Here is a 24,895-nt window from a genome sequence, read left to right as displayed (position 1 = left end):
TAACAATGTAGCAGTCCGTGTAGCTCCTGGTAGTAACAATGTAGCAGTCCGTGTAGCTCCTGGTTGTAACAATGTAGTAGTCTGTGTAGCTCCTGGCAGTAACAATGTAGCAGTCCGTGTAGCTCCTGGTAGTAACAATGTAGCAGTCCTTGTAGTTCCTGGTAGTAACAATGTAGCAGTCCGTGTAACTCCTAGTAGTAACAATGTAGCAGTCCGTGTAGCTCCTAGTAGTAACAATGTAGCAGTCCGTGTAGCTCCTTGTAGTAACAATGTAGCAGTCCGTGTATCTCCTAGTAGTAACAATGTAGCAGTCCGTGTGGCTCCTAGTAGTAACAATGTAGCAGTCCATGTAACTCCTAGTAATAACAATGTAGCAGTCTGTGTGGCTCCTAGTAGTAACAATGTAGCAGTCCGTGTATCTCCTAGTAGTAACAATGTAGCAGTCCGTGTGGCTCCTAGTAGTAACAATGTAGCAGTCCATGTAACTCCTAGTAATAACAATGTAGCAGTCTGTGTGGCTCCTAGTAGTAACAATGTAGCAGTCCGTGTAACTCCTAGTAGTAACAATGTAGCAGTCCGTGTGGCTCCTAGTAGTAACAATGTAGCAGTCTGTGTGGCTCCTAGTAGTAACAATGTAGCAGTCCGTGTGGCTCCTAGTAGTAACAATGTAGCGGTCTGTGTTTCTCCTAGTAGTAACAATGTAGCGGTCTGTGTTTCTCCTAGTAGTAACAATGTAGCAGTCCGTGTAACTCCTAGTAGTAACAATGTAGCAGTCTGTGTAGTTCGTAGTAGTAACAATGTAGCAGTCCGTGTGGCTCCTAGTAGTAACAATGTAGCAGTCCGTGTGGCTCCTAGTAGTAGCAATGTAGCAGTCTGTGTGGCTCCTTGTAGTAACAATGTAGCAGTCTGTGTTTCTCCTTGTAGTAACAATGTAGCAGTCCGTGTGGCTCCTAGTAGTAACAATGTAGCAGTCCGTGTGGCTCCTAGTAGTAACAATGTAGCAGTCCGTGTGGCTCCTAGTAGTAACAATGTAGCAGTCTGTGTTTCTCCTTGTAGTAACAATGTAGCAGTCTGTGTGGCTCCTTGTAGTAACAATGTAGCAGTCTGTGTTTCTCCTTGTAGTAACAATGTAGCAGTCCGTGTAGCTCCTAGTAGTAACAATGTAGCAGTCCGTGTGGCTCCTAGTAGTAACAATGTAGCAGTCTGTGTAGTTCGTAGTAGTAACAATGTAGCAGTCCGTGTGGCTCCTAGTAGTAACAATGTAGCAGTCCGTGTGGCTCCTAGTAGTAACAATGTAGCAGTCCGTGTAGCTCCTGGTAGAAACAATGTAGCAGTCCGTGTAGCTCCTGGTAGTAACAATGTAGCAGTCCGTGTAGCTCCTTGTAGTAACAATGTAGCAGTCCGTGTAGCTCCTAGTAGTAACAATGTAGCAGTCCGTGTGGCTCCTAGTAATAACAATGTAGCAGTCTGTGTTTCTCCTAGTAGTAACAATGTAGCAGTCCGTGTAGCTCCTAGTAGTAACAATGTAGCAGTCCGTGTAGCTCCTAGTAGTAACAATGTAGCAGTCCGTGTAGCTCCTAGTAGTAACAATGTAGCAGTCCGTGTGGCTCCTAGTAATAACAATGTAGCAGTCTGTGTTTCTCCTAGTAATAACAATGTAGCAGTCTGTGTTTCTCCTAGTAGTAACAATGTAGCAGTCCGTGTGGCTCCTAGTAGTAACAATGTAGCAGTCTGTGTAGTTCGTAGTAGTAACAATGTAGCAGTCCGTGTGGCTCCTAGTAGTAACAATGTAGCAGTCCGTGTGGCTCCTAGTAATAACAATGTAGCAGTCTGTGTTTCTCCTAGTAGTAACAATGTAGCAGTCCGTGTGGCTCCTTGTAGTAACAATGTAGCAGTCTGTGTTTCTCCTTGTAGTAACAATGTAGCAGTCCGTGTAGCTCCTAGTAGTAACAATGTAGCAGTCCGTGTGGCTCCTAGTAGTAACAATGTAGCAGTCCGTGTGGCTCCTAGTAGTAACAATGTAGCAGTCCGTGTGGCTCCTAGTAGTAACAATGTAGCAGTCTGTGTTTCTCCATGTAGTAACAATGTTGCAGTTTTCCTCGCTCACTTTGATCCTTTTCTCCTTCCTTTCTGCAGGAGCTGAAGGACCCTCACTGCAGGGATGAGATGGCGGCAGCTCGTGGGGCTCTGAAGAAGAATGCCACCATGCTGTACACGGCGTCACAAGCCTTCCTGCGCCACCCTGACGTGGCCGCCACGAGAGCCAACCGGGACTATGTGTTCAAACAAGTGCAGGAGGCGATAGCTGGCATCTCTAATGCGGCTCAGGCCACGTCCCCCACTGATGAGAAGCAGGGTCACACGGGCATTGGGGAGCTCGCTGCCGCCCTCAATGAGTTTGATGTGAGTAGATCAGACCACACACATGGTGGACAAGTCTTCATAGCACGGCGCTGCGCACCAGATCTCCTGGGTTTATTATGTGAATGCAGCAGTGCTCAGTTTGTCATTTACAGATGCTGTAGTGCTGAGTTTGTCAGTGCCTTGTAAGAACTCACAGATTATGTTCCAGGTGACTTGAAGTCTTTTGGAGATCACAAATAACTCATTGCCATTAATTGCACATGACGGGTTGACCTCTGCTACATCTGATTTATTAACTGCACATGTAATGGTTAAAAGCTTTGATTTTTGTACCACTGCAATAATATTTATGAAAAAATACCATAAGTATGTGACTTAGGTCATGTAAATGCTGCTGTTCTCCTGAATCCAGTGCCGTTTTTATTTTGTTCCTGCGCCTCTCGGTTCCTGAGATATGGCCTTTTCTTCTCTGTATCCAAGTCTAGTCTTATTATCTAGGGGGTGTGGTCTTCTGGACGACGCCCACAGAAAAAGTTATAGACCTCGCCCACTTAGCTTTACAAAAATAAAAATCCTAGATTTAGAGAAGAAAACAAAGGGGTGTATCTATGGAACAGAGAGGCATAGGAAGAAAACAAAAACACCGCCGGATTCAGGAGAATAGCGGCATTTACAACAGGTAAAATATATTTATTTTTGTGACAAGTGACAGTTCCCCTTTAAGATGACGAAGTCACTTTTCTTGCATTCCTATGTAAAACCACAAAAAGATTTGTCATTTTTGAGTTACATGACAAATGTGGCTTGCTAAATCTGACCCGATCAGCATCCTTACACCTGTGAATCTCTAGGGGTTGCATTTCCTGTCTACTGTGATAAATCATAGTTAAGGTAAAAGTTGTATAAAGTTTATTTTATATGTTTTTCTTTTTTTTTTTTTTCAAATATTTTCATCTAATTCACTTTTTGTAACTTTTCAAAAAGTCACAATTTTGTTGCACAAATGTCTTCCTTCCCGGAGTGGTTTCATGAATGCCAGAGTTTTGCAACCAATGTTTGCAACAATTTTGAAGCCGGAAAAAAGATTAAAATTAAAAATAAAGAACATTTTTGACTTTGCGCAAAATTCCTGTACCTCATGCAATGGCCATTTTAAAGACGTTGATGTAAAAACATCAATGAATATCAAAAGTCTAAAAAGAAAAAAAATAAATTGATAAATCGGGGTCCATGTGTTACCCTGAAACCCTAACTCGGCTCTGCTATTTTTGTTTTTTCAGAATAATCTTCATCAATTAATTTTTCCTACTATTGAAGTTACCATCTGATGGAAACATACGACTTATTATTTTCAGTCACTTCCACAGTATTTAAGCAATTAAATAGACTGTGAAACTAGGGACTATACAGGAAAAAAAAATCGAATAAAAAAAATTATATCCAGCTCAAATTTACATATTTACTTAAATGTAAATATGTAAATTTGAGCTGGATATAATTTTTTTTATGGAGACGTTAATTGAATATTTATTCTTATTTTTACAATGTATCATACTACAAATTGGGAGAAACTAGTTACATAGTTATTAAGGTTGAAGGAAGACTGTAAGTCCATCTAGTTCAACCCATAGCCTAGCATGCCCTAACATGTTGATCCAGGGGAAGGCAAAAAAACCCCATGTGGCAAAGAGTAACTCTCAGCTATGTCTTTCTTATACACCGGAGACCAGAACTGTGCACAGTATTCTAAGTGTGGTCGAACTAGTGACTTGTATAGAGGTAAAATTATGTTCTCCTCATGAGCATCTATGCCTCTTTTAATACATCCCATTATTTTATTTGCCTTTGTAGCAGCTGCCTGACACTGGCCACTGAATATGAGTTTGTCATCCACCCATATACCCAGGTCTTTTTCATTGATGGTTTTGCCCAGAGTTTTAGAATTAAGCACATAGTTATACATCTTATTACTTCTACCCAAGTGCATGACCTTACATTTATCCCCATTAAAGCTCATTTGCCATTTATCAGCCCAAGCTTCTAGTTTACATAAATCATCCTGTAATATAAAATTGTCCTCCCCTGTATTGATTACCCTGCAGAGTTTAGTGTCATCTGCAAATATTGAAATTCTACTCTGAATGCCCCCTACAAGGTCATTAATAAATATGTTAAAAAGAAGAGGGCCCAATACTGACCCCTGTGGTACCCCACTGCTAACCGCGACCCAGTCCGAGTGTGCTCCATTAATAACCACCCTTTGTTTCCTATCCCTGAGCCAGCTCTCAACCCACTTACACTTTTTTCCCCTATCCCCATTACTCTCATTTTATGTAACAACCTTTTGTGTGGCACTGTATCAAAAGCTTTGGAAAAGTCCATATACACTACATCTACTGGGTTCCCTTGGTCCAGTCCGGAACTTACCTCTTCATAGAAGCTGATCAGATTAGTCTGACATGAACGGTCCCTAGTAAACCCGTGCTGATACTGGGTCATGAGGTTATTCCTCTTCAGATACTCCAGTATAGCATCCTTTAGAATGCCCTCCAGGATTTTACCCACAGTAGAGGTTAAACTTACTGGCCTATAATTACCGAGTTCAGTTTTTGCCCCTTTTTTGAATATTGGCACCACATTTGCTATACGCCAGTCCTGTGGTACAGACCCTGTTATTATGGAGTCTTTAAAGATTAAAAATAATTATCTATCAATGACTGTACTTAATTCCTGCAGTACTCGGGGGTGTATCCCATCCGGGCCCGGAGATTTGTCAATTTTTGTGATTTTTAGACGCCGCTGTACTTCCTGCTGGGTTAAGCAGGTAACATTAAATTGGGAATTATTATCACTAGTCATATTGGCTGCCATGGGATTTTCTTTTGTAAATACTGATGAAAGAAATTGGCTTTTTCCTCATCCTCATCCACCATTTCACCCAGACTATTTTTAAGGGGGCCAACACTGTCATTTTTTAGTTTCTTACTATTTATATAGTTAAAGAATATTTTGGGATTATTTTTACTCTCTCTGGCAATGAGTCTCTCTGTCTCAATCTTTGCTGCCTTGATTTGCTTTTTACAGAATTTATTTAATTTTCTGTATTTATTTAATGCCTCCTCACTACCTACTTCCTTTAATTCTCTAAATGCTTTCTTTTTGTCACTTATTGCGCCCCTTACAGCTCTATTTAGCCATATTGGTTTCCTCCTATTTCTAGTATGTTTATTCCTATACGGTATATACTGTGCACAGGTCCTATCCAGGATGCTAATAAACGTCTCCCATTTTCTTTGTGTATTTTTATGTCTCAGGATATCGTCCCAGTTAATTGCACCAAGATCCTCTCTCATCCGTTGGAAATTTGCCCTCCTGAAGTTTAGTGTCCTTGTCACCCCTCTACTACACATCTTATTAAAGGATACACGAAAACTTATTATTTTGTGATCACTATTCCCCAAGTGACCCCCAACCCTTATATTTGATATGCGGTCTGGCCTGTTGGTTAATATTAGGTCTAGCAGTGCCCCCCTCCTTGTTGGGTCCTGAACCAGTTGTGAAAGGTAATTGTCTCTCGTAGTTCTCAAAAACCGATTACCTTTACTGGAACTGCAGGTTTCTGTTCCCCAATCTATTTCAGGGTAGTTGAAGTCCCCCATAATAATGACTTCTCCTTGAGTCGCAGCTTCATCTATTTGCTTTACGAGGATATTCTCCATTGCTTCCATTATTTTTGGAGATTTATAACAAACCCCTATCAGTAATTTATTATTTTTTCCCCCTCCCCTTATCTCCACCCACAGGGACTCTACATTTTCATTAGATTCACCTATATTATCACGCAGGATGGGTTTTAAGGTCGATTTTACATATAGACACACCCCTCCCCCTCGCTTATCTGTACGGTCATTTCTGAAAGTGAAGTGTCAAACTTTTGGAATTATCATATTGCCTAATGTCATTTTAAATGTATATAAATAAATAAATATACAAAGAAGTATATACACACATTTTATAAAGACAGAATCTAAAAAATGGACAGAGTATTAAATGCTGTATATACTGTATATACCAAATCATTGTCTCTGCAGGGACTTTACTGTTGATTTTAAAAAGATAGCAACAGTGACATCCGGTGGACAAATGTAAGTATTACAGTCCATCATAAAATGGATTCAAGGAGAAAACCTGGAGATTCTAGAAAGAGAAATTTCTAGATAGGGCTCAAAGAAATTAGCCGAAGGCTTGGCTTAGCAACAACTCATAAATGTGGTTGTTTGGCAGATATTTATATATCAGAAGATAAATGTAGGTAGTTCTCCATTAAAGGACACCTATGAAGCTGAAAAATCGTAAATTGAAAAAAAATGTTAGTAACGAAGATAGGTAAATCTGTGAAAACTGAAAAATTAAATTAGCAAATTCTCTGAAATTTGTCCCATCTGGTCGTCATCACGTACAGCGCTGGCAGGGTCGCAACGTAATGGTGGACGTACCGATATGATGTCGCATGATTCCTACTCAGTGCTCACACTGCAATGTCATGATGTTACCAGGACTGTTCAGGGAGGAGGGAAACGGTAAAGAAGGTCAAAGACTTAACTGGACCTGTGATGGCCGTGCTGGGAGCCGCATGGGGAAACTGTGGGCCAGGGAGAGATGAGAGTCATTTTAAAAAAAATCCCTCACCATCTGTTTTTAAGCCAGTAAAATAGCAGCCAGATTAGTGCACACAGCAAACTGGAAAAATATTCAGATTTTTGAGAATCTGAGTTTCCTGGGGGAAATTAGAGATAAATTTGATTTATCTCAAGTCAATGGGTTGATTGTCTAAGTTTAAGGAAGCAATCTTCTTTCCTTCATTAATTTTTGGATTTCAATTTGCAGCCTAATCAAAGTTTCAGATTTTTCTCTAGTCTGTCTCCATCAGTAATATAGGCTGAATGTCAGTTTGGTGTGTTTCTCCTAGTAATATAGGCTGGATGTGAGCGCTGCTTATCCCAGCAATTCAAGCTGGATGTGAGCTCTGTGTGTCTCCCAGTAATATAGGCTGGATGTGAGCTCTGTGTCTCTCCCAGTAATATAGGCTGGATGTGAGTTCTGTGTGACTCTCTCAGTAATATAGACTGGATGTGAGGTCTGTGTGACTCTCCCAGTAATATAAGCTGGATGTGAGCTCTGTGTCTCTCTCAGTAATATAGGCTGGATGTGAGGTCTGTGTGTCTCCCAGTAATATAGGCTGGATGTGAGCTCTGTGTGTCTCCCAGTAATAGAGGCTGGATGTGAGCTCTGTGTGTCTCTCCCAGTAATATAGGCTGGATGGGAGGTCTGTGTGACTCTCTCAGTAATATAGACTGGATGTGAGGTCTGTGTGACTCTCCCAGTAATATAAGCTGGATGTGAGCTCTGTGTCTCTCTCAGTAATATAGGCTGGATGTGAGGTCTATGTGACTCAGTAATATAGGCTGGATGTGAGTGCTGTGTGTCTCTCCCAGTAATATAGGCTGTATGTGAGATATGTGTGCCTCTCCCAGTAATATAGGCTGGATGGGAGGTCTGTGTGACTCTCTCAGTAATATAGACTGGATGTGAGGTCTGTGTGACTCTCCCAGTAATATAAGCTGGATGTGAGCTCTGTGTCTCTCTCAGTAATATAGGCTGGATGTGAGGTCTGTGTGCCTCTCCCAGTAATATAGGCTGGATGTGAGCTCTGTGTGTCTCCCAGTAATATAGGCTGGATGTGAGGTCTGTGTGTCTCTCCCAGTAATATAGGCTGGATGGGAGGTCTGTGTGACTCTCTCAGTAATATAGACTGGATGTGAGGTCTGTGTGACTCTCCCAGTAATATAAGCTGGATGTGAGCTCTGTGTCTCTCTCAGTAATATAGGCTGGATGTGAGGTCTGTGTGCCTCTCCCAGTAATATAGGCTGGATGTGAGCTCTGTGTGTCTCCCAGTAATATAGGCTGGATGTGAGCTCTGTGTGTCTCTCCCAGTAATATAGGCTGGATGTGAGGTCAGTGTGTCTCTCCCAGTAATATAGGCTGGATGGGAGGTCTGTGTGACTCTCTCAGTAATATAGACTGGATGTGAGGTCTGTGTGACTCTCCCAGTAATATAAGCTGGATGTGAGCTCTGTGTCTCTCTCAGTAATATAGGCTGGATGTGAGGTCTATGTGACTCTCTCAGTAATATAGGCTGGATGTGAGTGCTGTGTGTCTCTCCCAGTAATATAGGCTGTATGTGAGATATGTGTGCCTCTCCCAGTAATATAGGCTGGATGGGAGGTCTGTGTCACTCTCTCAGTAATATAGGCTGGATGTGAGGTCTGTGTGCCTCTCCCAGTAATATAGGCTGGATGTGAGCTCTGTGTGTCTCCCAGTAATATAGGCTGGATGTGAGGTCTGTGTGTCTCTCCCAGTAATATAGGCTGGATGGGAGGTCTGTGTGACTCTCTCAGTAATATAGACTGGATGTGAGGTCTGTGTGACTCTCCCAGTAATATAGGCTGGATGTGAGCTCTGTGTCTCTCTCAGTAATATAGGCTGGATGTGAGGTCTGTGTGCCTCTCCCAGTAATATAGGCTGGATGTGAGCTCTGTGTGTCTCCCAGTAATATAGGCTGGATGTGAGGTCTGTGTGCCTCCCCCAGTAATATAGGCTGGATGTGAGGTCTGTGTGTCTCTCCCAGTAATATAGGCTGGATGTGAGCTCTGTGTGTCTCCCCCATAATATAGGCTGGATGTGAGCACTGCTTATCCCAGCAATTCAAGCTGGATGTGAGCTCTGTCTGTCTCCCAGTAATATAGGCTGGATGTGAGCTCTGTGTGTCTCTCCCAGTAATATAGGCTGGATGTGAGCTCTGTGTGGCTCTCCCAGTAACATAGGCTGGATGTGAGGTCTGTGTGTCTCTCCCAGTAATATAGGCTGGTTGGGAGCTCTGTGTGTCTCTTCCAGTAATATAGGCTGGGTGTGAGCTCTGTGTGTCTCTTCCAGTAATATAGGTTGGACGTGAGGTCTGTGTGTCTCCCAGTTATATAGGTTAGATGTGAGCTCTGTGTGTCTCCCAGTAATAGAGGCTGGATGTGAGCTCTGTATGTCTCCCAGTTATATAGGTTAGACGTGAGCTCTGTGTGTCTCCCAGTAATATAGGCTGGATTTGAGCTCTGTGTGTCTCCCAGTTATATAGGTTAGATGTGAGCTCTGTGTGTCTCTCAGTAATAGAGGCTGGATGTGAGCTCTGTGTGTCTCCCAGTTATATAGGTTAGACGTGAGCTCTGTGTGTCTCCCAGTAATTTAGGCTGGATGTGAGCTCTGTGTCTCCCAGTTATATATGTTAGATGTGAGCTCTGTGTGTCTCCCAGTAATAGAGGCTGGATGTGAGCTCTGTGTGTCTCTCCAATAATATAGGCTGGATGTGAGCTCTGTGTGGCTCTCCCAGTAACATAGGCTGGATGTGAGGTCTGTGTGTCTCTCCCAGTAATATAGGCTGGTTGGGAGCTCTGTGTGTCTCTTCCAGTAATATAGGCTGGGTGTGAGCTCTGTGTGTCTCTTCCAGTAATATAGGTTGGACGTGAGGTCTGTGTGTCTCCCAGTTATATAGGTTAGATGTGAGCTCTGTGTGTCTCCCAGTAATAGAGGCTGGATGTGAGCTCTGTATGTCTCCCAGTTATATAGGTTAGACGTGAGCTCTGTGTGTCTCCCAGTAATATAGGCTGGATGTGAGCTCTGTGTGTCTCCCAGTTATATAGGTTAGATGTGAGCTCTGTGTGTCTCCCAGTAATAGAGGCTGGATGTGAGCTCTGTGTGTCTCCCAGTTATATAGGTTAGACGTGAGCTCTGTGTGTCTCCCAGTAATTTAGGCTGGATGTGAGCTCTGTGTGTCTCCCAGTTATATAGGTTAGATGTGAGCTCTGTGTGTCTCCCAGTAATAGAGGCTGGATGTGGGGTCTGTGTGCCTCCCAGTAATATGGGTTGGATGTGAGGTCTGTGTGTCTCTCCCAGTAATATAGGCTGGATGTGAGCTCTGTGTGCCTCCCAGTAATATGGGTTGGATGTGAACTCTGTGTGTCTCCCAGTAATATAGGCTGGATGTGAGCTCTGTGTGTCTCCCAGTAATATAGGCTGGATGTGAGGTCTGTGTGCCTCCCCCAGTAATATAGGCTGGATGTGAGGTCTGTGTGTCTCTCCCAGTAATATAGGCTGGATGTGAGCTCTGTGTGTCTCCCCCATAATATAGGCTGGATGTGAGCACTGCTTATCCCAGCAATTCAAGCTGGATGTGAGCTCTGTCTGTCTCCCAGTAATATAGGCTGGATGTGAGCTCTGTGTGTCTCTCCTAGTAATATAGGCTGGATGTGAGCTCTGTGTGGCTCTCCCAGTAACATAGGCTGGATGTGAGGTCTGTGTGTCTCTCCCAGTAATATAGGCTGGTTGGGAGCTCTGTGTGTCTCTTCCAGTAATATAGGCTGGGTGTGAGCTCTGTGTGTCTCTTCCAGTAATATAGGTTGGACGTGAGGTCTGTGTGTCTCCCAGTTATATAGGTTAGATGTGAGCTCTGTGTGTCTCCCAGTAATAGAGGCTGGATGTGAGCTCTGTATGTCTCCCAGTTATATAGGTTAGATGTGAGCTCTGTGTGTCTCCCAGTAATATAGGCTGGATGTGAGCTCTGTGTGTCTCCCAGTTATATAGGTTAGATGTGAGCTCTGTGTGTCTCCCAGTAATAGAGGCTGGATTTGAGCTCTGTGTGTCTCCCAGTTATATAGGTTAGACGTGAGCTCTGTGTGTCTCCCAGTAATTTAGGCTGGATGTGAGCTCTGTGTGTCTCCCAGTTATATAGGTTAGATGTGAGCTCTGTGTGTCTCCCAGTAATAGAGGCTGGATGTGGGGTCTGTGTGCCTCCCAGTAATATGGGTTGGATGTGAGGTCTGTGTGTCTCTCCCAGTAATATAGGCTGGATGTGAGCTCTGTGTGCCTCCCAGTAATATGGGTTGGATGTGAGCTCTGTGTGTCTCCCAGTAATAGAGGCTGGATGTGAGCTCTGTGTGTCTCTCCAAGTAATATAGGCTGGATGTGAGCTCTGTGTGGCTCTCCCAGTAACATAGGCTGGATGTGAGGTCTGTGTGTCTCTCCCAGTAATATAGGCTGGTTGGGAGCTCTGTGTGTCTCTTCCAGTAATATAGGCTGGGTGTGAGCTCTGTGTGTCTCTTCCAGTAATATAGGTTGGACGTGAGGTCTGTGTGTCTCCCAGTTATATAGGTTAGATGTGAGCTCTGTGTGTCTCCCAGTAATAGAGGCTGGATGTAAGCTCTGTATGTCTCCCCGTTATATAGGTTAGACGTGAGCTCTGTGTGTCTCCCAGTAATATAGGCTGGATGTGAGCTCTGTGTGTCTCCCAGTTATATAGGTTAGATGTGAGCTCTGTGTGTCTCCCAGTAATAGAGGCTGGATGTGAGCTCTGTGTGTCTCCCAGTTATATAGGTTAGACGTGAGCTCTGTGTGTCTCCCAGTAATTTAGGCTGGATGTGAGCTCTGTGTGTCTCCCAGTTATATAGGTTAGATGTGAGCTCTGTGTGTCTCCCAGTAATAGAGGCTGGATGTGGGGTCTGTGTGCCTCCCAGTAATATGGGTTGGATGTGAGGTCTGTGTGTCTCTCCCAGTAATATAGGCTGGATGTGAGCTCTGTGTGCCTCCCAGTAATATGGGTTGGATGTGAACTCTGTGTGTCTCCCAGTAATATAGGCTGGATGTGAGCTCTGTGTGTCTCTCCCAGTAATATATGCTGGATGTGAGCTCTGTCTCTCTCCCACCAGTAATATAGGCTGGATGTGAGCTCTGTGTGTCTCTCCCAGCAATATAGACTGTGTGTGAGTTATGTGTGTCCCTTCCAGCAATATAGGCTTTATTTGTCCTCTGTGTGTCTCTCACAATAATGTAGGCTGGATGTGAGCTCTGTTCTTCTCTCCTAGTAATATAATCTGGATGTAAGGTTTCTGTGAATCTCTCTGTAATGTAGGCTGGATGTGAGCTCTGAGTGCCTCTCCCAGTAATATAGGCTGGATGTGAAGTCTGTGTGTCTCCCAGTAATATAGGCTGGATGTGAGCTCTGTGTGTCTCTCCTAGTAATATAGGCTGGATGTGAGGTCTGTTCTTGTCTTCTAGTAATATAGGCTGGATGTGAGGTCTGTTTGTCTCTCTCAGAAATATAGGTTGAATGTCAGTTTTGTGTAACTCTCCTGGTAATATACGCTGGATGTGAGCTCTGCCTTTCTCCCATTGTAATATGGGATGCACATGAGGTCTGTGTGTATACTGAGGGCTGCTGTTATCAGCTTACATATCAGGACAGCTTCTATCCTGCACTTATCTCTTTTCTGTGCGCTTTCCTACTTTTCTGCAGCCTGTTCTAGCTGCCCTCCCTTATATTACATGCTTCATTCCCTCTGCATACTGTTTAGATCTGTGTATAATCTCCCCCCTCTGCCTTCTGCAATCTCTAACACTGAGAGAAGGAAGAGGGGAGCAGACAGCGCTATTAGAACCCGGAGCAGAAGCTCTGTGGGATTTCTGCCATGTTTACAGATCTTATCTACAGGGGCAAAATGGTAGAAAACCTTTAAGCAAAACTGTTTAGAAAGTGTCATAACTTTGCTTTTAGCAACTAAATGATCAGTAAAAGAATAATCTGTGCCAAGGTGATCGTAGCTCAGGAAGCCTGTCCTGTATTTCTGGTGTCTCAGCGACGTTTACATTGAGGGATTATATTTTATAGCTTGAGCAGAATGTCACTGTCCCAACTTTACAGTTCGATTTCGCTCACCCCTACTTCCTAGCTCTCACCTCAGTTATATGTCAGATTTTTAATGGTCACCGATTGCTTTATTAATGTAACAGTAACACGTTTTATTAATAAGTCTTAAAGCTTAAAGGAATAATTACTTTCAAATTTTTTCATACCTAGTAAATATGTCTATCATCCTGCATGGACTTTATCAGGTAACTTTTTATAGTTGGGAATCTCATTCCCAGTTTTAAATCCTCTATTTAGACATAAAACTAAAATATAAAATGATTTATACCTGTGGTCACCACTAGAGGGAGCCCAGTGCAAACTGTTTATTCATAGAACTCAATAGTTACACTGTAGTCAGAAAAACTCCTGAGCTCCCCCTAGTGGTGGCTGCAGGTAAGAAAATATGTCATTTTATATTTTTTCAGATCCCTTTGGACTAGTAGTAAATTATGTTACAGATTTTGGGGTAAAAATAAAAAATGAGACCTGATTTGTTAAAAATTTCGAGACCACATCGCAAAAATGCGCATCATATGGTCACAAGAAGTATAGTATAGTATAGTATAGTATAGTATACTGAAGCCACCTTATACCAAGCAGATTCTGGTTGTAAGATGTGATTCAATTGCTGCTGTTTAACCATTTAAATGCTGCTCACAATTACTGACATTTAAGTGGCTAAGTTGCGGGCGCATATACACTATGATCCGATATAAAGGTGTCCAAGCCTGCTTTATTGGTCCTGTATCGGAGGCTGACCCGGCCGGCCTTCATAAGGGAGCCTCGATTTAACTATAAACTAAAGTATTGCATAGTGTAAGCGATCAGATTGTGAGAGGTTCAAGTCATCAAAAAGGACTAGAAAATAAAGTAAAAATATATAAAATTGTAAAAACTATTAAAAACATATATATAAAAGTTTAAATCACACATCACATCACCCATTAAAAAAAAATAATAAAGAAACAAAAATATAAACATACTTAGTATGGTCGTGTCCGTAAAGCGTCAAATATCAAAACCTAAAATTATTTAAACCATTTGTTAAAAGCTGAAAAGAAGAAAAAATATCGAAAAACGCCAGAATATATGTATGTAAATCAAAATGTCATTTGCCTACTGAAATGCGTAGGTCTCCGTCACATTGGAACGGCCATGCACTTTTAATTCATTTTTTCTACAATAAACTTGTATTTTATCGTCTACGTGCGCCGCCTCGCTGGACTTTCGTCCCTCTGAGTAAAAGGGAGGATTCCATACAGTTTAGGTTGTTGGATAGTTGCTGTTTAGAAATCATGCCGCCTCCTCACGCGGACATGTTCCTTGTATCCTCAGCATCAGATGTATACAACTTCAGGCTACAATTCCTGCATATTCTCTTCTATGGGGGCAGCTGTTAGCTGGGGGTGATCAGAAATGACAAACAACGTGCTCTTGTCTAATGGATTGTATTACTTAATCGCAAAGGTCTATCTATAATAATAATTATTATTATAATAATAATCATTATCATCAAGTCTTCTTTCATCGAACAATGCACAGAGCAAATCCTGCATCAGATGTAAAAAGTTATCAGATGCCGCCACCTAGTGCACACACAATGTTACTTCACTCCTCAGCGTGAGATACTCGATACTGAGAAACCTATCGGACACAAGCTGCACACATGGACCTATTTCATGAGTTTTATTTAATTTTTTTTTTATTCCGTGGAAGCATGGTGGAAAAGCAATGTCTGACTTTCATTTGTTCATTTTCATAGATCTTTTATTTATTATTACTTTTGTCAGATTCAAGTTATTTCTGTGACCATTGTGGGTTTTTCTGTCATTAAACGAGGGGGACCAACAATTTTGACCACATGTGTATATTACCCACAGTGTAGAATATCCATTCCTTATCCCTCAGTGTATAACATCTGGCAGCTCGCCTCTGGTATATAACACCCATCACCTCACCCCTGGCGTATAACATCTATCCCATTGTCCCCGGTGTATAATATTCGGTCCTTCACCCCCCGGTATATACAATCCAGTCCTTTGCCACCTGGTATACAACATCCAGCCCTTTGTCCCCAGTATACAACATCCAGCCCCTCGTCCCCGATATATAACATCCAGCCCCTTGTTCCTGGTGCATAACATCTGGTCCCCCCCCCCAGTATAAAACATCCGGTCCTTTGCCACCCGGTGTATAGCATCCAGACCCTCCTCCCCGGTGTATAATATCCAGCCCCTCATCACTGGTATATAACATCCGGCCCCTCATCCCCGAAGTACAACATCCGGCCCCTCGCCCCAGGTGTATAACATCTGTCTGCTCGTCCCAAGTGTAACTTCCGGCCCCTCTCCCCTGGTGTATAATATCTGTTCCCTCATCCCTGGTGCATAACATATGGCCCCTTTCCCCTGGTAAAACATCTGACCCTCATTCTTTGTGTATAACATCCGGCCCCTAGAATATAACATCTGTCCCCTTTCCGCTGATGTATAACATCCAGCCCCTCATCCCCAGTGTATAAAATCTGGCCCCTCATCCCCCGGGTATAACATATGGCCCCTCATCCCTGGTGTGTAATATCTGTCTGCTCATACCCAGTGTATAAAATCTGGCCCCTCATCCCTGGTGTGTAACATCCAGCCCCTCATCCCCAGTGTATAACATCCGGCCCCTCATCCCCGGTGTATAACATCCGGCCCCTCATCCCTGGTGCATAACATCCGGCCCCTCATCCCTGGTGTATATCATATGGCCCCTCGCCCCTGTGTGTAATATCTGACTGCTCGTCCCCAGTGTATATCATATGGCCCCTCATCCCTGGTGTGTAAAATCCAGCCCCTCAACCCTGGTGTATAACATCCGGACCCACGTCCACGGTGTATAACATCCGGCCCCTCGTCCTGGTGTATAACATCTGTCCACTCATCCCCAGTGTATAACACCCGGCCCCTCTCCCCTGGTGTATAAAATTCTGTTCCCTTATCCCTGTTGCATAACATACAGCCCCTCATCCCCAGTGTATCACAATCGGCCCCTCATCCCCGGTGTGTGTAACATCCGGCCCCTCGCCCCTGGTGTATAACATCTGTCCGCTGGTCCCCAGTGTATAACATCCAGCCCCTCAACCCCAATGTATAACATCCAGACCCACGTCCACGGTGTATAACATCCGGCCCCTCGCCCCTAATGTATAACATCTGTCTGCTCGTCCCCAGTGTATAACATCCAGCCCCTCAACCCCAGTGTATAACATCCGGACTCACGTCCACGGTGTATAACATCCGGCCCCTCACCCCTGGTGTATAATATCTGTTCCCTCATCCCTGGTGCATAACATCCAGCCCATCATCCCCGGTATATAACATCTGTCCCCTCATCCCCGATGTAAAACATCCTGCCCCTCATCCCCGGTGCATAACATCCAGCCCCTCATCCCCGATGCATAACATCCGGACCCTTGTCCACGGTGTATAACATCTGGCCCCTCGCCCCTGGTGTATAACATCTGCCCACTCATCCCCGGTATATAACATCTGTCCCCTCATCCCCGATGTAAAACATCCTGCCCCTCATCCCCGGTGCATAACATCCAGCCCCTCATCCCCGGTGCATAACATCCAGCCCCTCATCCCCGATGCATAACATCCGGACCCTTGTCCACGGTGTATAACATCTGGCCCCTCGCCCCTGGTGTATAACATCTGCCCACTCATCCCCGGTGTATAACATCTGGCCCCTCATCCGCGGTGTGTAACATCCAGCCCCTCAACCCCGGTGCATAACATCTGGCCTCTCATTCCCGGTGTAAACCATCCTGACCCATGTCCACGGTGTATAACATCGGCCCCTCGCCCCTGGTGTATAACATCTGTCGCTCGTCCCCAGTGTATAACATCCGGCACCTCTGCCCTGGTGTATAATATCTGTTCCCTCATCCCTGGTGCATAACATACGGCCCCTCAACCCTGCTATATAACATCTGTCCCCTCATTCCTGGTGTATAACATCCGGCCCTTCACCCCTAGTATATAACACCTGTCCCCTCATTCCTGGTGTATAACATCCAGCCCCTCGCATCTGTTGTATATCTTCTAGCCCCTTGCCCCACCGATGTATAACATCCAGCCCTTTACCTTAAGTGTACAGCATCTGGCCCTCACCCCCCCGTGGACAACATTCAGCCCCTCACCCCTGGTATATAACATCTGGTCCCTCGCCCCCGGAGTATAACATCCGGCCCTTCACCCCCACTGTATAACATCTGGTCCCTCGCCCCTGATGTATACCATCCAGCCCCTCAATCCTGGTGTATAACATCAGTCTCTCGCTCCTGGTATATAACATCCGGCCCCTCGCCCCTGATATTTTATATCTGTCCCCTCGTCTCCGGTGTAACATCCACCACCGCGGTGCGTAACATCCAGACTCATACTTTCGGTGGATAGCATCCACCCCTCGCCCCCAAGTGTATAACATCCGGTTCTCACCCCTGGTATATAACATCCAGCCCCTCACCCCAGTGTACAACATCCAGTCCCTTGTCCCCCATGTAAAACAGTCTGCCCATCGTCCCCAGTGTATAACATTGGACCCCTCGCCCCTGATATATAACATCCATCCCCTCGTCCCTGGTCTCTGGTTTATAACATTCGTCCCCTTGTTCCTGGTGTTTAACATCCGGCTCCTCACCCCTGACATATAACATATGTCCCCTCGCATTTAAGATTCGTCCCCTCATCCCTGGTGTAACATCCAGCCCCTTAACTTCAGTGGATAGCATCCGACCCTTGCCCCCCAGTATAAAACATCCTGCACTTTACCCCTTGCATATAACATCCAGCCCCTCAACCCGGGTATATAGCATCCGGCCCCTCGCACTCAGTGTATAACATTTGGTCCCTTGCCCCCAGTGTATAACCTCTGGCCCCTCGCCCCTGGTGTATGAACTCCGGCCCCTTGCCCTCAGTATATAACATCTGGTCCATTGCCACCAATTTGTAACCTCTGGTCCTTCTCCCCCTGGTATATAACTTCCGGGACCTCTCCCCCAGTATATAACATCTCCGGCCCCTCTACCCCAGTATATAACATCTGGCCCCTTACACCCAATTCATAACATCCGGCCACTTGCCCCCAGTGTAAAACCTCTGTCCCCTAGTCCCCAGTGTATGACCTCTGGACCCTCGCCCCTAGTGTATAGTGTCCTGCCCTTTTCCCTGGTGTATAAACTTCGGCCCCTCTCCCCCAGTGTATAACATCCGGCCCCTCTCCCCAGTGTATATCATCCGGCCCCTCTCCCCCAGTGTATAACATCCAGCCTCTCTCCCCCGGTGTATAACCTCCGTCCTCCTGCCCTTTATATTAACATCCGTCCCATTGTCTCCGGTGTATAACATCCGTCCCATTGCCCCTGGTTTAACATCCGGCCCAGAAGCGTAGCTAGGGTTTTGGTTCAGGAGGGCGAAGCTTCTCAGTGGGACCCTAACTAGGTAACCTTGATAACAACTGGGTGATGCACTCTAATACTGGAGGAGAACCTCAGCAGATGACCACGCTGTTACTGAAGATAATCTCTATATAAAGACCAATATGGATATTACCGCCATATGGTCAGTGGTACATACCAGCCCTACAAAACATATAACAGATCACTGCACAGTTACAGATAATGACTTACCGCTGACGTTCTTTCTGATGGAATCGTTCATTTTTCCCGTCTTTTCCATCTGGCCCAGACCGACATGGCAACTTCTTCCAGCCAGGACTCGTCTGCAGAGAATACAACAAAAACACATTTCACTTCTCATATTCCAGCCATCACCATCTATTCCCAACCTGCACAAACTCCTCATCCTGCAGATACCCCAATACTGAGCCGCTGCTGCCGTCTGTGTCCCTATTACTGCCCCTGATACCCCAATACTGAGCCGCTGCTGCCGTATGTGTCCCTATTACTGCACCTGATACCCAATACTGAGCCGCTGCTGCCGTATGTGTCCCTATTACTGCCCCTGATACCCCAATACTGAGCCGTTGCTGCCATATGTGTCCCTATTACTGCCCCTGATACCCCAATACTGAGCCGCTGCTGCCGTATGTGTCCCTATTACTGCACCTGATACCCCAATACTGAGCAGCTGCTGCCGTATGTGTCCCTATTACTGCACCTGATACCCCAATACTGAGCCGCTGCTGCCGTATGTGTCCCTATTACTGCACCTGATACCCCAATACTGAGACACTGCTGCCGTATGTGTCCCTATTACTGCACCTGATACCCCAATACTGAGCCACTGCTGCCGTATGTGTCCCTATTACTGCCCCTGAATACCCCAATACTGAGCCGCTGCTGCCGTATATGTCCCTATTACTGCACCTGATACCCCAATACTGAGCCGCTGCTGCCGTATGTGTCCCTATTACTGCACCTGATACCCCAATACTGAGCCGCTGCTGCCGTATGTGTCCCTATAACTGCACCTGATACCCCAATACTGAGCCGCTGCTGCCGTATATGTCCCTATTACTACCCCTGATACCCCAATACTGAGCCGCTGCTGCCGTATGTGTCCCTATTACTGCACCTGATACCCCAATACTGAGCCGCTGCTGCCATATGTGTCCCTATTACTGCACCTGATACCCCAATACTGAGCCGCTGCTGCCGTATGTGTCCCTATTACTGCACCTGATACCCCAATACTGAGCCGCTGCTGCCGTATGGGTCCCTATTACTGCCCCTGATACCCCAATACTGAGCCGCTGCTGCCGTATATGTCCCTATTACTGCACCTGATACCCCAATACTGAGCCTCTGCTGCCGTATGTGTCCCTATTACTACCCCTGATACCCCAATACTGAGCCGCTGCTGCCGTATGTGTCCCTATTACTGCACCTGATACCCCAATACTGAGCCTCTGCTGCCGTATGTGTCCCTATTACTGCACCTGATACCCCAATACTGAGCCGCTGCTGCCGTATGTGTCCCTATTACTGCACCTGATATCCCAATACTGAGCCTCTGCTGCTGTATGTGTCCCTATTACTACCCCTGATACCCCAATACTGAGCCGCTGCTGCCGTATGTGTCCCTATAACTGCACCTGATACCCCAATACTGAGCCGCTGCTGCCGTATGTGTCCCTATTACTCCCCCTGATACCCCAATACTGAGCCGCTGCTGTCGTATGTGACCCTATTACTGCACCTGATACCCCAATACTGAGCCGCTGCTGTCGTATGTGACCCTATTACTGCACCTGATACCCCAATACTGAGCCGCTGCTGCCGTATGTGTCCCTATTACTGCCCCTGATACCCCAATACTGAGCCGCTGCTGTCATATGTGTCACTATTACTGCCCCTGATACCCCAATACTGAGCCTCTGCTGCCGTATGTGTCCCTATTACTGCACCTGATACCCCAATACTGAGCTGCTGCTGCCGTATGTGTCCCTATTACTGCACCTGATACCCCAATACTGAGCCGCTGCTGCCGTATGTGTCCCTATTACTGCACCTGATACCCCAATACTGAGCCGCTGCTTCCGTATGTGTCCCTATTACTGCCCCTGATACCCCAATACTGAGCCGCTGCTGCCGTATGTGTCCCTATTACTGCCCCTGATACCCCAATACTGAGCCGCTGCTGCCGTATGTGTCCCTATTACTGCACCTGATACCCCAATACTGAGCCGCTGATGCCGTATGTGTCCCTATTACTGCCCCTGTTACCCCAATACTGATCCGCTGCTACCGTATGTGTCCCTATTACTGCCCCTGATACCCCAATACTGAGCCGCTGCTGCCATATGTGTCCTTATTACTGCACCCGATACCCCAATACTGAGCCGCTGCTGCCGTATGTGTCCGTATTACTACACCTGATACCCCAATACTGAGCTGCTGCTGCCGTATGTGTCCCTATTACTGCCCTGATACCCCAATATTGAGCCGCTGCTGCCCTATGTGTCCATATTACTGCACCTGATACCCCAATACTGAGCTGCTGCTGCCATATGTGTCACTATTACTGCCCCTGATACATCAATACTGAGCTGCTTCTGCCGTATGTGTCCCTATTACTGCCCCTGATACCCCAATACTGAGCCGCTGCTGCCGTATGTGTCCCTATTACTGCCCCTGATACCCCAATACTGAGCCGCTGCTGCCGTATGTGTCCCTATTACTACACGTAATACCCCAATACTGAGCCGCTGCTGCCGTATGTGTCCCTATTACTGCCCCTGATACCCCAATACTGAGCCGCTGCTGCCGTATATGTCCCTATTACTGCCCCTGATACCCCAATACTGAGCCGCTGCTGGCGTATGTGTCCCTATTACTGCACCTGATACCCCAATACTGAGCCGCTGATGCCGTATGTGTCCCTATTACTGCCCCTGTTACCCCAATACTGATCCGCTGCTACCGTATGTGTCCCTATTACTGCCCCTGATACCCCAATACTGAGCCGCTGCTGCCGTATGTGTCCCTATTACTGCCCCTGATACCCCAATACTGAGCCGCTGCTGCCATATGTGTCCCTATTACTGCCCCTGATACCCCAATACTGAGCCGCTGCTGCCGTATGTGTCCTTATTACTGCACCCGATACCCCAATACTGAGCCGCTGCTGCCGTATGTGTCCGTATTACTACACCTGATACCCCAATACTGAGCCGCTGCTGCCGTATTTGTCCCTATTACTGCACCTGATACCCCAATACTGAGCCCTGCAGCCGTATGTGTCCCTATTAGGGTTGAGCGAAACGGGTCGTTCATTTTCAAAAGTCGCCGACTTTTGGCATAGTCGGCGTCTCATGAAACCGAGCCGATCCCAGCGTTGTATCGGCCATGCGGTACGCGACTTTCGCGCCAAAGTCGCGTTTCAATGACGCGAAAAGCGCCATTTCTCAGCCAATGAAGGTGAACGCAGAGTGTGGGCAGCGTGATGACATATGTCCTGGTCCCCACCATCTTAGAGAAGGGCATTGCAGTGATTGGCTTGATGTCTTCGGCGTCACAGGGGCTATAAAGGGGCGTTCCCGCCGACCGCCATCTCACTGCTGCTGATCTGAGCTTAGGGAGAGGTTGCTGCCGCTTCATTAGAAGCAGGGAGAGCGTTAGGCAGGGTCCATTAACCACCAAACCGCTTGTGCTGTAGCGATTTCCACTGTCCAACACCACCTTCGGTGTGCAGGGACAGTGGAAGCTACATTTTTTTTTTTCTCTCAGCGCTGTAGCTCATTGGGCTGCCCTAGAAGGCTCCCTGATAGCTGTATTGCTGTGTGTACGCCACTGTGCAAACCAACTGCTTTTTTCAAAGCACATATCCTCTTGTTCCTTCCTTTCTGCACAGCTATCTTTTTTGTTTGTCCACACTTTTTATTTAATTTGTGCATCAGTCCACTCCTATTGCTGCCTGCCATACCTGGCTTACATTACTGCAGGGAGATAGTAATTGTAGGACAGTTTCTTTTTTTTTTTTTTTGTGGGAGATTAAGATTGGCATTTCTGCTAGAGTGCCATCCCTGTGTGTGCCATCTCTCACTCAGTGGGCCATAGAAAGCCTATTAATTTTTTTGCTTGATTTGGGTTCTAAAATCTACCTGAAAAAAAACACTACATCAATCAGTGGGAGAAAAATATTGGCCTCAGTCAGGGCTTGTGTGCCACTCCTGACTCCTGTGTGTGCCATCTCTCACTCAGTGGGCCATAGAAAGCCTATTAATTTTTTTGCTTGATTTGGGTTCTAAAATCTACCTGAAAAAAAATCACTACATCAATCAGTGGGAGATTAATATTGCCCTTTCTGCTTGTGTGCCACTCCTGACTCCTGCGTGTGCCATCTCTCACTCAGTGGGCCATAGAAAGCCTATTTATTTTTTATTATTTTGTTTCTAAAGTCTCCCTGAAAAAGAAAAAAAAAATAAAACAGTGGGAGATTAATATTGCCCTTTCTGCTTGTGTGCCACTCCTGACTCCTGTGTGTGCCATCTCTCACTCAGTGGGCCATAGAAAGCCTATTTATTTTTTATTATTTTGTTTCTAAAATCTCCCTGAAAAAGAAAAAAAAAATAAAACAGTGGGAGTTTAATATTGCCCTTTCTGCTTGTGTGCCACTCCTGACTCCTGTGTGTGCCATCTCTCACTCAGTGGGCCATAGAAAGCCTATTTTTTTTTATTATTTGGTTTCTAAAGTCTCCCTGAAAAAGAAAAAAAAAATAAAACAGTGGGAGATTAATATTGCCCTTTCTGCTTGTGTGCCACTCCTGACTTCTGTGTGTGCCATCTCTCACTCAGTGGGCCATAGAAAGCCTATTAATTTTTTTTGCTTGATTTGGGTTCTAAAATCTACCTGAAAAAAAAACACTACATCAATCAGTGGGAGAAAAATATTGGCCTCAGTCAGGGCTTGTGTGCCACTCCTGACTCCTGTGTGTGCCATCTCTCACTCAGTGGGCCATAGAAAGCCTATTAATTTTTTTGCTTGATTTGGGTTCTAAAATCTACCTGAAAAAAAATCACTACATCAATCAGTGGGAGATTAATATTGCCCTTTCTGCTTGTGTGCCACTCCTGACTCCTGTGTGTGCCATCTCTCACTCAGTGGGCCATAGAAAGCCTATTTATTTTTTATTATTTTGTTTCTAAAGTCTCCCTGAAAAAGAAAAAAAAAAAAAAACAGTGGGAGATTAATATTGCCCTTTCTGCTTGTGTGCCACTCCTGACTCCTGTGTGTGCCATCTCTCACTCAGTGGGCCATAGAAAGCCTATTTATTTTTTATTATTTTGTTTCTAAAGTCTCCCTGAAAAAGAAAAAAAAATAAAACAGTGGGAGATTAATATTGCCCTTTCTGCTTGTGTGCCACTCCTGACTCCTGTGTGTGCCATCTCTCACTCAGTGGGCCATAGAAAGCCTATTAATTTTTTTGCTTGATTTGGGTTCTAAAATCTACCTGAAAAAAAACACTACATCAATCAGTGGGAGAAAAATATTGGCCTCAGTCAGGGCTTGTGTGCCACTCCTGACTCCTGTGTGTGCTATCTCTCACTCAGTGGGCCATAGAAAGCCTATTAATTTTTTTGCTTGATTTGGGTTCTAAAATCTACCTGAAAAAAAATCACTACATCAATCAGTGGGAGATTAATATTGGCCTCAGTCAGGGCTTGTGTGCCACTCCTGACTCCTGTGTGTGCCATCTCTCACTCAGTGGGCCATAGAAAGCCTATTATTTTTTTTGCTTGATTTGGGTTCTAAAATCTACCTGAAAAAAAACACTACATCAATCAGTGGGAGAAAAATATTGGCCTCAGTCAGGGCTTGTGTGCCACTCCTGACTCCTGTGTGTGCCATCTCTCACTCAGTGGGCCATAGAAAGCCTATTAATTTTTTTGCTTGATTTGGGTTCTAAAATCTACCTGAAAAAAAATCACTACATCAATCAGTGGGAGATTAATATTGCCCTTTCTGCTTGTGTGCCACTCCTGACTCCTGTGTGTGCCATCTCTCACTCAGTGGGCCATAGAAAGCCTATTTATTTTTTATTATTTGGTTTCTAAAGTCTCCCTGAAAAAGAAAAATAAATAAAACAGTGGGAGATTAATATTGCCCTTTCTGCTTGTGTGCCACTCCTGACTCCTGTGTGTGCCATCTCTCACTCAGTGGGCCATAGAAAGCCTATTTATTTTTTATTATTTGGTTTCTAAAGTCTCCCTGAAAAATAAAAAAAAATAAA

General features: G+C 45.2%; 1 protein-coding gene across 1 annotated transcript in view; it reads left to right on the top strand.

Annotated features, from left to right (window-relative positions):
- LOC143793021 (catenin alpha-2-like) overlaps window positions 1-24,895 on the top strand; it is a 1,735,283-nt gene that overhangs the window by 580,599 nt on the left and 1,129,789 nt on the right. The window contains exon 6 of the mRNA XM_077279584.1: window positions 2,137-2,403. Within this exon, the coding sequence (XP_077135699.1) occupies window positions 2,137-2,403 (267 nt within the window). The remainder of the gene's footprint in view (window positions 1-2,136; window positions 2,404-24,895) is intronic.

The sequence above is a fragment of the Ranitomeya variabilis genome, chromosome 1 (assembly GCF_051348905.1).
Source record: "Ranitomeya variabilis isolate aRanVar5 chromosome 1, aRanVar5.hap1, whole genome shotgun sequence".
Lineage (NCBI taxonomy): Eukaryota > Metazoa > Chordata > Amphibia > Anura > Dendrobatidae > Ranitomeya > Ranitomeya variabilis.
The sequence above is the reverse complement of the archived record's forward strand: the minus strand, read 5'-3'. Positions and strand labels throughout refer to the sequence as shown.